Below are 18,068 nucleotides of genomic sequence, written 5' to 3' on the forward strand. Positions count from 1 at the left end.
CATTGTTTAAATTAATTGTATTTAAATATTCAGTTTTCATCATTTACAATAGACTACAAAATTATAGTAACTTCCATTTCAATTGAAGTTGATGTTTAGCAGGGCAGCTATTTTCAATGAAAATAAATTAAACCAACAGTACAATTTCAATATCAATATTTTAATTATTTAATGATACCATGATTTAATACATTTAGATAACAACTTTTGTTCTTTAGATATTTATTTCCAAAGCTTTATAAAATGTTAGGCTTTTTTAATTGTAATGAAAGCTGTTGGGAATACATGATGCAATAAGGTGCTGAGGGTACTGTTCCCACTGTACATCACACCCTTTTACATCCAGATGCACAGCCATGGAAAGAATTCTTCCTGTTACAGCAGCTGGTTCCTCAGATGTCAGTCAGCTATGGAGTTGCTTCTGGGTCTGTCACATGCTTAATCTACAGATGGGCTATATGAGCTACCTTATACAGTGTCTATTTAAGAGATTACTGTCTGTTCGGTGTCACTGTATCTTGACATCACTAATTGCTTTTTGATCTTTAGCAATGAATCATTTGTGTAGTTGTGAATAATTACAGTAGAAAGCTAGTTGGGCATTCCATTCTTCCCCTAAAAATACTACAGCTTTAGCGAGAGCCTGCACATCAAGAACCCTTATATAGCAATGTGATTAAGCAACTTAGAAATATATTAGTTAGACAGAAAGAGATACAGTATTGTCATTGTTTCATAGTGATGCTTGTAGGGCTAGGCTTCTGATGCCCCAAAGGAGTCTACATTTACATAGTGTGGAGAGAGGATGGCCAGTTGTGAACTGAAGTATTCAGGATTGTGAAGGGCTCCCATGAGATCATAGTACACAGTTGTCCTGGCTATATGTGTGCATAATGATTAAAAAAGAGAGCACCTACTAGAAAACCAACATTGAATATATGCACAACTTTTTAAAAGTAATTATGAGACGTAGAGCATATTTCACCTAGCAATAAGGGACGGTTTAGATAAAATGTATCTAGTTTACAGTGGCCCTATGCTGCTCCTTCAGCTCTTTGCAGTGCATTAATATCTCGTGTACACTATCAGAGTGACATATAGGGTCCAGAAGCAGTCCCACAGAGTATCACATTTTTTGTGTAGCACTTGAAGTTACTTGAAGTATATATATATGTTAGTATAATTGTAAAATGTTTTCTTGGAGTAAGATCTGGATGGAATGGCAGGGTTCTATTTTCCAGCATCCTTTACTTTTAAGAGCTGGAACTCTGCTGAAGAGGTTAGAGGAAATGTAGCTCTGTTGAATAGAGTATGATCATGGCCAAGTTTGGTGCTCTTGGAAGACACTCCAGCGGTGGTTAGCTTGGGATTCTGTCAAAAAATTTAATACAAATGCTCCACTTTAAAGTAGCTCACTGGTCTATCAGTGTAACATTATGTTTCCCTGTACATTGTACACTATATTTAGGGGTGGAGGCATTGTTCCACTACTCAAACTAAATTTTTGAGGATCTAAGCAAATTTTGGAAGAAATTACTTGATTGAAGAGTTCTCAGATACATCACTGATGTCTTATCTTCCTGGTTTCTACAGTAACTTCCATCATCTTCAGCTCATAATAAGCCAGGAAGAGGGTAAGTTTTTACTATGTAAAATTTGCCACAAGAATTGTTCAGTTCATGTTTATACCATTTCCCATTCTTTTCTCCTGTAAATTGTCATGAAAATGGATTGCATTATTAACATTGAACAAACCCTGCATGGTCATTTATACAAACCAGAATCTGCAAAGTCTAGTTATGGGATCTGGCAACTGAGTTGTCTTTGCTGCTTCTTCAAAACCTGGACTTTCATGAAATTCAATCCCTTTCCATCCAGGATGCAGCAGTGCCTACTGAAATTAGCGTAGTTCTCGAATGTGTAACATTAGCATTTATTCGGACTGGCTGTCTCAGGGTGTTGCTAATAAGCTATAAAGCCTTTCACCTGTAGGTCACTCATTTGAATCCTGCTTACCTCTGCAGGGATTAGATGTTCCATCTAATGGAAGTTTGATGATAAGTTGGGTAACCCTCAGTTCCAGCTCCCACATCACAAACCCACACCTGTGTTAACACGGGGGCATGGGCTGAAATTCAACCAATGCTGATGCTTAAGCTAGTAATACAGGAGGACACAGCTACCCTGTGCTGCTGATCCAATCACTCTGCAGTTTAATTGCTTTTCACAGTGTGGTTAAGCTAATTCAACAGAAGTTAATTCAAGTTTACATCACTTGAGCTAACTGCAGTGAGGACAAACAGACTCTGTCAGTCACATTCTGTTCTTAAAGGGCTGAGCCCATAAACCCAACCACAAACACTAAAAATGCAATAGTAAAAACAATATTAGCACAACATCCAAATGCACTCATAAATGCTATGATTTGCAATCTGGAATTACTCCAGGATCCATCCCTACATGGGTTAATAGCTGGGTCTGAATCCACAACCTTGTAGTCTACAGCACAGACCACTTCCTCTTCAATGGTGAAGGACAGGAAATAAAGACCTATCTTTTAACAGCTATTTTGTACATCAAACCCTTATGATACAAAGCACTCCTTCTATCCTGAAAGGCTTATAATATCATAGAAATGTATGGTTGGAAGGGGCCTCAAGAGTTAATTTAGCCCATTCCCCTTGCTGAGGCAGGAGTAAGTATATTGAGACCATCCCTGGCACATGTTTATTGAACCAGTTCTTAAAAACCTCCAATCCCCCAAAGTAAGGTTTTGTTTTAATAATTTATTATTTTTATACTTAACACAATCATGAAGGATACTTTTTAAAAATATAATTTATTCTTATTTAATGACATAATTATGTTTTCCCATCCCTAGTTTCAATCTTGTACCATATTGTGCAAGAACATAAATTTGTTAATGATCATAGAGTTAGCCGAAACAGTGCAAACACAATCCCTTTGATACCCTCTGGACAAATGTATACTAACACATCCAGAATAGCATAAGCTATCTTGCACTGTCTGTGTTTGCAGATGCCATAAGTTCACATCATCATGGCAAGTGAAGACTAAGGAGGCAAACTGAAAGAATATCAACTATTCCGGTAAAATATAAAATGAAAATTGGGTGCATGAAGAGGAATTTTGAAGAGTAATAGCCCTAAGATATAAAATAAACAAGTAATTCTTTAAATATATCAGAAGTGGGAAACCTGCAAGAGAATCTGTAGGTCTGTTGCCTACCAGGATGTAAAAGAAGCCATTAAGGCGGTATGGATATTGCAGAAAAAGCTAATTGATTTGCTTGCCTCAGTGTATACCATAGAGGATATTAGTAGGATACTTACCATGGACCTACTGTTTTCTGGTGATAAAGATGAGGTACTAACAGAGTCTGAGACATAAAAAAAAAGAGTAATGGAACAAACTGATAAATTCAAAAAAACCAAAAAAACCCAAGTTACTATGACAGGGTGGCACACATCCAAGAGTTGTGAAGGAACTTAAGAATGAAAGGGCTGAGCCTCCTGTAAAAACATGCCATTGCTAGTTAAAATTGGCTGTTGTTCAAGATGGCAGAAAATGTTGAACCTGTTTTTAAAAAGGTGCTAGGATGATCCTGGAAATTACAGACCAGTAAGATTTACTCTAGTACCAGGTGAATTGGCTAAACAAATTAAAAACAGAATTATAAAACAGCTAGGTGAATAACATGATTGGGACAAACCAGCACAGCTTCTGTAGAAGAGAACTGTGACTCTAAATTATTAAAGTTCTCTGAGAATGTCAACAAAAGAGTCGACTAAGATGAATGGGTTGACATAATTTGGATTTTCAAAAAGATTTTGACAAAGTCCCCCCACAAGAAGCTATCAAAGAAACTAAGTACTCGTGAGGTGATATGGAAAGAACTATTATGAATTGTAAACAAGGAAAAAAATGGGAAAAAAGAATACACATAAATTGTCCATTTTCAACGCGGTAAAAGGTTAACTGTGGCATGTGTCAAGGTTCCATATTAGGACCAGTGTTTATTATATTTAGTAATGATCTGGGAAAGGGTTAAAAAGTGGAACAGTAAATTTGCAGATGACACACAATTATTCAGATTAGTTAAGACTCAAAACATCAGACGTTTCAATTGATTTAACAAAAATGAGTGAATGGGCAGAATGATGGCAGATTAAATTCAGTGTTGACAAACACAAAGTGATGCCCTCTGGAAGGAATTCCTATTCAATGTGTAGTGGTATTCTAACACAACAACAGCAACCAAATTGCTATGGTGAATAAGGAATGGGATAGATGTTAATACTGGAAATAATATGATACTATCATATAAATCAATCCTGTAACTTCAGCTGGAATGCTGTGTTAAATTCTGGTCAGTCTTTCTCAAAAAAGGTAGAGCAGAAATAAGGGGGTTCAGGGTGGGAAGAGTGAAAGTGAACAGAGGCATGGAAATATTTCCTTATAAAGAAAGATTGAAAAGAATAATACTGTTTCATTTAGAAACAGGATGAATAAGAGGGGACATGTTAGAATTATACAAAATAATGAATGGTATAAAGAGGATAAATTATGCATTCCTTGTTTTTGCATTATGAGAAAGGATACATAGGAATTATTCAATTATATTGACAGCAAATTTCCAACTGATATAAGCAGATATTTTTGTAGAAAATATAATTTATGTGTGGGACTCATTGCCACAAGGTATCATTGAGATTAAGAGCTTTGTAGGAATAAAATAAGAAATGGATATTTATATTGATGAGAATATTCACAGTTACATATAGAATGTTTTGTGTTTGGGGAGGGAGGCTATAAATCATCAGTCCTTAGAAAATAACTGACAGAAGTTATACAAAATGTCTACAAGGAAGTTATTCCATAATTATCCACTAAAGAGTTCCTCTAACTTTCTTCTGAAGCATCTTCTACTAGCACTATCTGAGACAGGACATTGGATTAAATGGGATGCTGGACTGATCTGATATGGCAAATTCTTAGGTGCTTTGTAAGCAGCATTAGCAAATATATGTACAACCACAGCTCAAAATAATTTACGTCAGTAAAGTCATATATTCTGTTCTTTATTACTGCAATAGCTATTGCTGGGAATCTATTCATAGCCTCTGGATAAAATGTGGTAAATATAGCAAAGAAATGCCAAAGAGAGTGAGTGTCTTACTGTGGTGATTTGCGCAAAAATCTAGTTAACATGCATTGTTATTTTTGAATCTAACTTTCAACAACTGTGTTAAAAATGTATCCCTCAAGGCAATTTTGTAAAAGCTCTAATTATGGCCATTGTTTCAGCTGATACATCCAACCATGATGTTGTTATGATGATATAGTGCACACACCATGCTTCAGCAATACAGGCATCTTGTTTGGTGGGATTGCATTTACCCTGATGTAATTCTATATTTGCAGACGGGACAGACATTTTAACCTCATCTAATTTTTAGGGCAAAATTCTGCCCTGCTTTGCATAGGTTTGCTTGTTGACAAAAAAAAAAGATGAGGGCACTTGGTGCTTCTCCCTATTCCCCCTGCTTCTAAGGTATATGTACATAACCAGCACAGAATATGAACCTGGTGCTCTCTTGAAAGCTAGGAGTGGGGGTGGAGGGGTGTTCTTGGCTAATGGTGTACTCCATGTTCTATGGACATAAAGGAGCAGGCCTCTGGGCCCCCTAGCCTCTTCCTGCTATTGTCACTGCATTATGGGGAAATGCACACTGATCCTTGTAGAGCAGCAAGGAGCACTGCAGAGTACATTGTTGCACTGAGCAGGCAGGAGGGCTCAAGGAATCTCTGCTTGTCTCTTAGCACTCCATGCTTCCTTTCTCTGGTCCAACCCCAGGCACGCTACACTAATAAAGCCAGATTTGTCAGTAACAGTCATTAACCTTTGCTGCATTTGATTTGTCATTTTTTGCATAAAAATGCAAGATCCAGAAATATAAATGTAAACTGATTATTACTGTGATTAGCCATTCGTACTTTGAACAGAGGATGAGAATTATGCAATAAAAATAACTGTCCACACGGAAACAATAGTTATTGCTCATGTATAAAACTTTTACTAGCCAAAGGCAGAGCGAATAAGCACTTTGAAAGCTTCAGGATTGTGTATACTAGAGAACTTAGAACATTTAATGCACAATAGAATTCTCTCTAAAGAGTTTCTAATTGAGGAACATTACATGTTATTGACATCTACATGTAGATAGTGTTGCTCTCTAGCCCAAGAACACTAATTGGATTGTGGCGACAAATGAAGAGAGAGAAACAATTCTGAGGGAGCGGATGCCTTAAGTTTATATCTACTTTATAATAATGTAAATAAGTTGCATATTTGGATTTTCTTTGGAAAGAGGACAGACAAGAGGAAGTGAAAAGAGGAAATCAGACGATGATGAACTAAACAGAAAGTTTTGAAACTCCCCTCACTTAGAATAGATTTATAAAAAAACTTTGAGAGTGAGATTATTCCAGCCTACAAATATTTTTAAGAACACATCTTTGTAGGAAGAGGGGATAAAATAGTCATCCTAGTTTAGACTGTGGCTAACTTCAACACAGAGATGTGGGAGTCCCAACTTTTACCCCGAATTTGAGAGTTTGGGGGACACACAGGCCTGTATCAAGTTGAATTGGAGAGTGGGCATGCGGTTTGGGGCTAATATCTGTCTGGAATACTGGTGACTAGAGGAGAAGAGGGGTGTAAGAGTGTGAATTTACTGCATGTTAAATAGGAAACATACAATTATTTTTTAAAAAACACTGCATTACTCAAACAAATTAGCATAATTAGTAGGGCTGTCAATTAATTGCAGTTAATTCACACGATTAACTCAAAAAATTAATTACAATTAAAAAATTAATCATGATTAATTGAAGTTTTAATTGCACCATTAAACAATAGAATACCAAATGAAATGTATTAAATATTTTTGGATGTTTTTCTACATTTTCAAATATTTATTTCTATTACAACACAAAATACAAGGCATACACTGCTCAAAATACAAGGCATACACTGCTCACTTTATATTATTATTTTTATTACAAATATTTGCACTGTAAAAATGATAAAATAAATAGTATTTTTCAATTCCCCTCATAGAACTACTGTAGTGCAATCTCTTTATCGTGAAAGTGCAATTTACAAATGTAGACTTTTTTTGTTACATAACTGCATTCAAAAACAAAACAATATAAAACTTTAGAGCAGGGGTGGGCAAACTTTTTGGCCTGAGGGCCACATCGGGGTTCCAAAACTGTATGGAGGGCTGGGTAAGGAAGGCTTTGCCTCCCCAAACTGCCTGGCCCCTGCCCCCTATCCGTCCCCACCTACTTCCTGCCTCCTGACTGCCCCCCTCAGAACACCCGACCCATCCAACCCCCATTGCTCCTTGTCCCCTGACCTCCTCCTCCCAGGACCCCCCGCCCCTAACTGCCCCACTGGGAACCCACCCCCTATCCAACCCCCCTTGCTCCCTGTCTCCTGACTGCCCCGACTCCTATCCACACCCCTGCCCCCTGACAGGCCTCCCGGGACTCCCACACCTATCCAACCACCCCCTGTTCCCCTGTCTGCCCCCTGGGACCCTCTGCCCCTTATCCAACCCCTCCACTCCCCGCCCCCTTACCAAGCTGCTCTTAGCACCAGGACTGGCAGGACCAGCACCACGCCGCCACGCTGCCCAGCAGGAGCTCACACCCCCACCACCTAGAGCGCTGGTGGCATGGTGAGCTGAGGCTGTGGGGGAGAGGGGACAGCAGGGGAGGGGCCGGGGGCTAGCCTCCCCAGCCAGGAGCTCAAGGGCCGGGCAGGATGGTCCCGTGGGCCACAGTTTGCCCACCTCTGCTCTAGAGCCTACAAGTTCACTCAGCCACTCAGTCTTGTTCAGCCATTGTCTGCTTCTTATTTACAATGTCACTTAAAAGTGAGAAGAGGCATTTGCATGGCACTTTTGTAACTGGCATTGCAAGGTATTTACATACCAGATATGCCAAACAATCATATGCCTCTTCATGCTTCGGCCACCATTCCAGAGGACATGCTTCCATGCTGACAACACTTGTTAAAAAAAATGTATTCATTAAATTTATGACTGAACTCCTGGGGGACAATTGTGTTTCCTGATGTTTTATCCACATTCTGCCATATATTTCATGTTATAGCAGACCCGGATGATGACCCAGCACATGGTCATTTTAAGAAAACTTTCACTGCAGATTTGACAAAATGCAAAGAAGGTACCAATGCTGGTAAAGATAGCTACAGCACTCGACCCAAGGTTTAAGAATCTGATGTGCCTTCCAAAATCTGAGAGGGACGAAATGTGGAGCATGCGTTCAGAAATCTTAAAAACGCAACACTCTGATGCGGAAACTACAAAACCCGAACCACCAAAAAAGAAAATCAAACTTCTGCTGGTGGCATCTGACTCAGATGATGAAAATGAACGTGCAATGCTTTGGATCATTATCAGTATGGATATTAACATCATTATCAGCACCTCTAGAATGGTGGTTGAAGCATGAAGGGACATATGAATCTTTAGCATATCTGGCATGTAAATATATTGTGATGCCAGCTATATCAGTGCCATACGAACACCAGTTTTCACTTTCAGATGACATTGTAAACAAGAAATGGGAAGCATTATCTCCTGCAAATGTAAACAAACTTGTTTGTCTGAGCGATTGGCTGTATGAGAAGTAGGCCTGAATGGACTTTCTAGGCTCTAAAGTTTTATATTGCTTTATTTTTGAATGCAGCTATTTTTTTGTACATAATTCTACATTTGTAAGTTTGTCATTAATTTTTTTAATCATGGGATTAATCACAATTAATTTTTTAATCGCTTGACAGCCCTAATAATTAGAAAAAAAATATTCAGATTCACACAAGACAGTGGTAATTTAAAGTGTTGCTGTAACCATGTTGGTCCCAGGCTATCAGAAAGACAATGTGGGTGAAGTAATATATTTTATTGGACCAACTTCTATTGGTGAGAAAGGCAAGTGTTTGAGCTTACACAGAGCTTTTCTTAAGGTCTGGGAAACATACTAATTTGACGTTTTGGTGTCCAGTTCCTTTAAGAACTACAAGAAAAATCATGCAGACAGGTATGAAGGTTAAAACTTTCAAAAGCCCCAATGTGATTTGGGAGCCTAAGGCCCATTTTCAAAAGCACTTAGCACAGGACTTTCAAAAGTGCCTAAGCAGATTAGATGCCTAACTCCTATTGACTTTTAATAGGAGGTAGGTGCTTTTGGAAATCCCCCTACTAGGAGTGTGTCTCATTGAAAGTTAATGAAAATTTTACCCAAAGTCACTATGTTGGAGCATGTTTACCAGATGACAAAGACTTTAGTAAAGTGTCTACTAGTTAGTTACAAAGCTAAAGAAAATGATATTTTCACAAAAAATACGGTTTTAAGGTTGAGAGTGCCGTTAAACATGGGTTTTTTCTTTTTCATCTGGAGGTAGCCATTATGTACTTGGGGAAGGATAATTTTCTTGTTAGGGCACAAGCCTAGAACTTGGGAGACCCTAGTTAAATTCCCTGCTCTGTCATAGACATCCTGTTGGACCTCAGGCAAGTCACTCTGTTCCTCAATTCCTCATCTGTAAAAATGGAGATAATACTTCAATACCTCACAGGGATGTTGTGAGCATAAATTCAAGGGTTGTCAAGAAGTCAGTTTACCACCAGACAGTCCAGCAAGAATGACCTGATGTAGGTGGCAGCCTACCTTTTTGATTGCATCATAGTGCCATCTGTTAGCTAGCCTACTTAAAAGTCTTGATCAGTCATTTGAATACATGCTAATGCCACCTGTTGGGGAAAAGGTGAACTAATTGATTGGCTAATCTCCAAGAAAAAATATTGTATTTATGTATACCTTTGTTTGTATACCAGGCAATCAATGTACATGGTGGTTTACAAAGCAAATTCAACAAATTAAGAGATAGGGTCCCTGCCCTGACAAGTTTACAGTCTAAACCAACTAGACAAACATACATAAATTAACTCAGAAGGGAGTGGGGGGAAGGAGAGGAGAGTTCACAGTCATTAAACATGAAAAGTAAGATACATTCAGGAGTCACTCTACATTAGGGAATTTGATTTTTCAGTAATATTATCACTCCACTTCCATCCTTTGAATTCATTCTGACTTGACCGATGAACTGATGCAAAAGAAAGACATTGCCATAGGATTGTTAGGAAATGTGAACATTATCGTTACTGTTAATAATAAAAAAAATTAATGATATTACAGTAGCACCTTTTAGGAACAAGGTTGGTGCCCTGTTGTGTTAAATATTCTACAAACCTCTAGTAAATGAGAGGAGTAGATATGTACTTAAACAGATCTGATATAGACAAACCTAAAACCTCTTGATCAATTTTACATCTGCAAAAAGCTATGAGAGATTAGACTCTATTAACTACATGGATACTACCCTAAACAAGAGGGATAAATTACCATTTTTCTATTGCTGGAGAAGAATGTTCACTCTATTCACAAGAATAAATATCTTCATAGTCTCTTCAATGGTGATTCTAGCTTGGTTTTTTTTTTAATTGAAAATAATTTCCAGTCATCTGTCTACCTCAGAATAAATGAAACATGTAAAGGAACTGGAAAGATGGAGGCTTTGCTGAAACAAGAAATTATGCCTCCTTAAAATGTATCATTAATTAATTATAATGATACTTGTCTCTCCCTCTTGGCAACAGCAATGGGGAATCCACAGTATCTGTCTGATGCCAATCTGTTAATAAATGATGTTCTCTTTTAGGAGTTAGAAATCCATTTGCTAAATATTAAAGAGAATTTAGTGTCAATTTTATTTGATAGTGTAATCCTTGCACACTAGTATCACTCCAAGAAATTTCATGTCCTGCCTGAAGTAAAACCTCAAATATGAACATCTCTGAACTATTGGGTTTCAAAATTCAGGATAAAATCTGTCCCATTTTTCACCAGATTAAATCATATTACTAGATCCCTTTATACCTAGTTAATACTAAACTCTAAACATTGTTGATGCCAGCAGTCAGCTCATCTAAACAAGATTATCTAGTCATATGACAAACTAATTCCCTTTTGGGAGCATATTTTTTCTGTAAACATCTTTACTGACTGTATAATTAATAGCAAATCAAACGGAGAGCAGATACAAACAAGAATATGCACACTATGTGTTGCATTCCAATGTCAGTTTGTATAAGAAAATTAATGAAAACAAGAGATGATTTCATTAAATCTATGAACTCCTTGATAAAATGAATTATACAATCTGCAGAGTCTCCTGAGTAATGTAAGCAGCATTATGGCCCAGATTTCCAAATTCGCAAGCACACTTTTATGCGTATCCAACATACATATGTACAAATACTTGCATGCATTTCAGGGATTGTACAGGCATACTTTGGACTCATGCCAGTGTACATATATGCTTATGTGCATATGCATGTGGGTCTATATGTTGCACTTAGGACCAGATCCTCAGGTGGTATAAATCAGCATAGCTTCATTGACTTCAGTGAAGCTACACCCATTTACAGCAAAAAATCCATTTGCATTTGGTCAATGCTTTGTCATTTTCTGTATACAATTATTAAACAACTAAACGAGAAAAAATAGTTGAGATACCCATAATAACAAGACCCGAGAAGAGGTTTATGTGACTTCACTGATCCAGTGGCTTAACCCTGCATTTAGGGGTTGTGGACATTGTTGCAGCTCTGAGTAAAGTGTGTTATACTTTAGGCTTGGTCTACACTTAAAAGGTAAGTCAGCATAAGTACATTGGTCGGGAGTGTGGGGAAAAACAACAACAACAAAACCCACTAAGCTATGCCGGGAAAACCCTCAGTGTAGATGCACCTATATCAATAAAAGGGGGCTTCTGTTGATGTAGCTAATGTTATTCAGGGAAGTGGTGTTCCTACATATACAGAAAAAATGCCTTTGTCAGTGTAGGCTGTGTCTACATTAGAGAGCCATGCTGCTTCAATAACTTCCTTACTAAAAATCATCATTCGGTGCCACTGCTGCCCATATGTTATTCTCACAAAAATGGTGCCAAAACACTAATGCCAGTCACCTACGTTACTCCCTGTTAAATTTCTTCTCTCTCCCATCATGATTAATCCTGTTGTAAAAATTGCCACCTGTAAAATGCATTTCCTTTGATCTCACCCCACCTCTTCAGCAGACTTACTATAACACAACTGAGAGGTAAGAAGCTCCGGCCAAACTCCAGTAGCTGAGAGCCATTGCTAAAATGTGCTCATGTGTTAGATCTCAACTAAAGTGATTTTGCTGAGGTGCTTTAGTATTGGACCTCAACTGAAGTGCTTTGCTATTGCTCTGTGTCTGTCTCTGTGCTGAGTCTCACTCAACCAAAGCACATTAACAAATGTGTACTAGTAGCGGACTAGAACTAAAGTCATTTTCCTCTGATCCAGCCACATATACATGTAGTGGCCCCAGCAATGATTATGCCTAAAAACGAAAGTCCTAATGGTAACCACTATTAGCCTATCTCATTGTGTATTATCCTAAATTAGATGGAATGTACTTAGCACTCCACATTTACTAACATTGTCTGTTATTTGCTAGCAAAAGACTGTCTCCCCCAACATGCTACATAAATGACCATTTAAAGCAGCTGTGTCAGCATTTGGGGCTCTTTTAGAATAAAAGAGAGAAACAGATGTAGGTATTTTATGCACTTTTAAATACAATATAGTAATGGCTATTCATATTTTATAAAATTGCTCTAAAAATTACATGTGGTCTGACACGCTCTGGCTGGTAAACTGACGAATAGTCTCACCACATGTGTTCAGACATTAGGAGATAATTGCATGATCTAAGAACCTCTTTAGCCAATGACTTTAAGTGATTACATAAAAGGAAATAATTTTGTCAGAGAGAATGGAAGCTTCTGAATGCCTAACTTTAGAATTAGTGCCTCCTTTCCCTTCTGTTCATTTATTTTACAATGCCATACATGACCTGCATATGTTTTAAAACTTAAGAACTTCAGTTTCAGAGTTTGCACGTTATTCAAGGAAGACAGATTTTATACATGCTGATCCATGCAAAGAACTGATCCATTATTAAGCCTTCAGATTTGAAGCTATCCCATGCAAGTCAATGTACCAGAGCTTTAAAAAAAAAAAGTTTAATATATAGTTGTTGCTGCTAAGTGTGTTTATAGCTAGGACCCCATAAATCTCAGTGCCAAGTTCAGAGGCAGAAGTGAGATTTCTGTTGAGAATATTGATAGATGCAGTAACATTTCTGTTGGCAGTAATCCTGGAGGTCTATAGAAGCTACTGTTGGTTTCACAATGCTAAGAAACCTCATCACTTTTTATTGTCTGTATATCTTACCTGAGTGTATGAGGAAATAAATATATTTACACTTAGGCCAAAGTAAGAGTAAAAAAGTCATAGCTCACTAATCCCAAGAGAAGGTTACATTTTAATACTAATCTCTTTTCTTCTGTTACTCTATCAATTTAAGAACAAAAATTGATGTTGGTTACATGTTTCTACTAGCACTGACTTATGATTGCATTTATTTTTAATTTATTTTAAAAGGTTAATATTTAACTTCACCAACTGGAAACCTTTAGAAATATGCAAATGAAGCCGACTATGGGGATTCTCAGGTAGCTGGCTTTCAAGCTGTTTTGTACCTGCAGCACAGCAAAATTCAGCCCTGATTGCAAGGGAGAATCTGGGTCTTCTTGTCTGGTGAGGGTGCGGGGGCTTTGGAATGAACTTCCCTTAGAACTCTGTCAGAGATCAAGTTCAGTGACCATTAGGACACAAATGCAAGATTCACTTATTTAATATTTGGTTTGTTGTGACCTTACTTTTATGTTTCAATTTCCATATTTAAAGCATCTAACTTCCTGGGTGATAAGAGCTATCAATTAATAGTAGTAACAATATTTGTCTCCACTTTTGTATAAGCAGCTTGAGAATCATTAAAATGAGATGTAAAGCTCTTCTCATGTCTAATGCTACATTCTAGTAGTCATAGATTATATTATATTGTTTTATGTAAATACACAGCTTAAATAATTACTTTAACTGATGGTCAAAGTATGACCCAATACCTGTGGGTGTCTAATATAAATAAATGAAATATTGGAAGGCTTGTTTATCATTGTTTGGTCTTCATAAACCCCACCTTGGTTCAAGAAAGCCATTACGTTATTGGTCACATTCTGATATTATAGGCAGCATACATCTGCAAATCAATGTGCCACTGTCAAATCCGGAAAAAAAGAGGTACAGAGAATAAGGAGATCTGCTCTCAAAGTTGGGCTATGTCTTTCAGATGCTGTGTTGTGTTACCGTGCACATGCGCCAACTCCGTGGGTGCTCCGGGGCTCAAGCACCCATGGAAAAAAAATAGGGGGTGCTCAGCACCCACGAGACTTAGTGGTTCCTGGCCCCCCTGAGTTTTGTACCTGAGGTCTGCTCACAGGGCACGCCCTCGCCCTAGACAGAGCTTGTGTGTGGAATGTGATCAGTTCTTTGCTGCTAACAGCTTCTGCCTTTGGGACAGGGAGTTTGTTTATAAACAGAGGCAGAGTGATTAAGATAACAAAAGGCTTGTCATTAAATTAAATTAAATTAAATTAAGGATCCTGTCAGGATCCTGAAAGCATTACCAGGCACTCCAGTTAAAAGATAGGAAACTCAGGGCTTGTCTACACTGGCACTTTACAGCACTGCAACTTTCTCGCTCAGGGGTGTGAAAAAACACCCCCCTGAGCTCAGCAAGTTTCAGCGCTGTAAAGCACCAGGGTAGACAGTGCCCCAGGGCTGGGAGCCACACTCCCAGAACTGGTAGCTATGCCCCTCATGGAGGTGGGTTTTTTAGAGCACTGGGAGAGAACTCAACTACACAACTGCTGCAACTACACAAGCCATGTTAAAGCACTGCTGTGGCAGCACTTTAATGTTGTCAGTGTAGACTAGCCCTAAGGTTAGGAATAAATGGTCCATTTTCAGAATGGAGAGAGGTAAATAGCAGCGTTCCCGCCCCCCCAGGGGCCCGTACTAGGATCAGTGCTGTTCAACATGTTCATAAATTATCTGGAAAAAGGTGGCAAAATTTACAGATGATACAAATTTACTCAACATAATTAAGTCCAAAGCTGACCTCAAAATGTTGCAAAAGGATCTTACAAAACTGGGTGACTTGGCAACAAAATGGCAGATGAAATTCAGCGTTAAATGCAAAGTAATGCTATTGGCAAAATATAATCCTAACTATATATACAAATATATATACAAAATGAAAGCACTCTGCTTTCAGACTGCTTCAAATTTATATATCTTTCTCACTGTGCTTGTACCATCCTGAACTGCAGAACACTCATTCTCCAGCTTCAGAATGCTTAAAAATCATCTCCAGTCATCAATGAGACAAGTGCAACTGAATAATGTAGCTGTCCTTAACGAGCATCAAGACCATACCAGGGAACTAGATGTAAATAAGATTGCTGACAGTTATCCAGAAAGCTACAGTGAGATACCTAATGTCTTTAAACTGGGATGCTAGTGAAGACAGCTTGTAGGAGATTACAATGATGTTAATATACTGTAATTCATGATAATGTAATTATCAATTAATTAGTAGTTCATAACAATTTAATCATTATTGAAATAATAAAGTTACCAAGGACAGACACATTCAATAACTAGAATATGAAAGAAGTGTATAAATATGCTAAAAATAGCCTCCCCCCAAAACTGGCAGAGCCCCACTCCCCCAAACACACACACACCTCCTCAAAAGCACCCACCAGCAAAAACAAAAGTCAGCGCCCATGTTATGGCGTAAACTTGTCCAAAACAATTTATATACTTACTATCAAAAAATGGACGTAGGTACTTGTTGTATCCCTTCATTATTTTCTGAATAGTTGGAGGAAGAATTTCACCTTTTCCTTCAGCTGTGGACATTTTCATTAACCTAAAGGAAAAGAAGAACATGAAGGAAGAGTTTTATACAGACAAAATTGAGTTTCTTGAAACTGGTACTTGTGTCAGGGCCATAAAGGACTGCTTGCCATTAGATTTACATAACATGAAATGTTTGTGCTTTTGTATTTCATAATGCACTTATCTACAGAAAAATAATATCCTAGAGAATGTCAGACTTCATGAATCTTGTTCAGTCCCTAATTTGCAGAAACTACCATTTTTAGCCTTAAATATTTTTTTAGACTGCACGAATAACTGAACAGCTTGTGGAAACAACTCAGTTTTCTCTAGCGCTGAATGTGTAAAACATACAGTACCATATATCTTTTCTGGTGTGTTTGTTTTTTTGTTTCCTCATTTATAATGATGCTTCTTTTTATACGGCGAGATCCACTTAAAGTCCCCAGGGAAAAGAAGACAGTTTTTAAAAAAGGAATATTTTTATACACTAAATCTCTCAAAATCCTGCTTTTACTGCACCACATTTTAAAAGAGAGAGAGAAATAAATATGTTGAGTAAATCAAGTAGGATTACAGTGTACAGCAACACAAACTTGCTATGAGTACAATATAGGAAAGTAAAACAAATAAAACTAGTGGTATAACACGATTATTCCAGTGACTTAATAGTAGAGGTTTATGTAGAGATGTGGGTGGGAGTCCCATGGATTGGATACCAGACTGGAAATCGGGAGACTGTTGTTTTATTCCCCAGTTTGCCACTGTCCTACTGTGTGCCACTGGGCAAGCGTATTTCTCCTCACAATCTTTGCTGGGAGGTAGCTATATTTCATTGTCAGTTGTAAAGTTCTTTCTCCTAGAATCACATAGACTATGTGAATTCTTCTGTCTCTGGAAATTGATTTATTAGGCAAAGGTATTTCATTGATTTACTCCATTTTCTTTTAAGTATGCTCTTTTAACAATACTTGGCCACAATTAGATAGTTTGTTCACTGTAAGATTAATGATCTTCTAAAGAAGAAAGAACCTTTAAGTCAAGTGTATGTTTTAAATATGAATGAAATGTAGTATAATTACTTGCTGTATAAGTATCACCTTTTAATCTGTTACATGGAGGCCATGCTTGCAGTAGTTTTTCTGTCTCTCACCCAGTAACACATAATTACAGCTAAATAGCCAGTGAGTTGCACGAATTTAACCACATCGTTTTAATGGGCTGTGGATGAATATATTTCATGTTGTTATAAAAAAACCAGGGAAATTGCCAGACAACATTCTTTTTCATCACATCACACAACATCGTTCTTCTGATCAACATCTGATTGCGGATTGTATTTCAGTGGTCTGGAGTGTCAACTTTGTTATAACTTACATAAGCTGTTGCATGGTGTGTATGTCCATTAAGTAATTGGTGTTTTGAAACCATTTCTTTGAATCATTTTAATTATCACCCAGCTCTATGCTATTCCAGGATAATTCTGGATTTATGTAATGAGCTTCTAATGTGCAACCTCATTCCTCTTGTCTTTGATTAAATAATAACTAAGGGTCCTATTCAGTCCACAAGACCTCAATCATTTGTGCATTAGGACAACCCATTGTATTCAGGTGGCTGGAGAGGGTACATTACACCTCTTCCATAAGCAGAATAGCACTAACTCTTGAGTTTCCAAAACACAAGTTAAATAAGGCCCTGATTTAGCAAGATATTTAAGCATATAGCTAACAGTCCAACTTAAGAGTTTAAAATTAGGCTCCTTGCTTAAGTACCATGTTGCCTTTGGGGCCAAAAATCTGAGCCTACCAAGTAGTCCTATTCTGTAATAGGGATGCTGTGTATTTCCTTCTTTACGCCACCTCAAAAGGAGCAGGAGTAATTACTGCGATAGGGCATCTTGTACAGCTATAACAAAGGGAATTTTAAAAAGCCACAAACTTTTTGCTTTTCCCTTACGCATCTCCTCCACATATGTACCTGAGTTTCCTTTGCCTTGGTACTTAATTTTTAAACACATCTACCTCCTAAAGTAAGTTTTGTTCCTAA

The 18,068-nt window shown here is 37.7% G+C and overlaps 1 protein-coding gene across 1 annotated transcript in view; it reads right to left on the reverse strand.

The window, feature by feature from the left end:
* Positions 1-18,068, reverse strand: part of LOC140915359 (gamma-aminobutyric acid receptor subunit pi-like) — a 69,833-nt gene that overhangs the window by 26,441 nt on the left and 25,324 nt on the right. The window contains exon 3 of the mRNA XM_073354947.1: positions 15,947-16,050. Coding sequence (XP_073211048.1) covers positions 15,947-16,050 — 104 coding nt within the window. The remainder of the gene's footprint in view (positions 1-15,946; positions 16,051-18,068) is intronic.

The sequence above is a fragment of the Lepidochelys kempii genome, chromosome 7, assembly GCF_965140265.1.
Source record: "Lepidochelys kempii isolate rLepKem1 chromosome 7, rLepKem1.hap2, whole genome shotgun sequence".
In the NCBI taxonomy this organism is placed as follows: Eukaryota; Metazoa; Chordata; order Testudines; family Cheloniidae; genus Lepidochelys; species Lepidochelys kempii.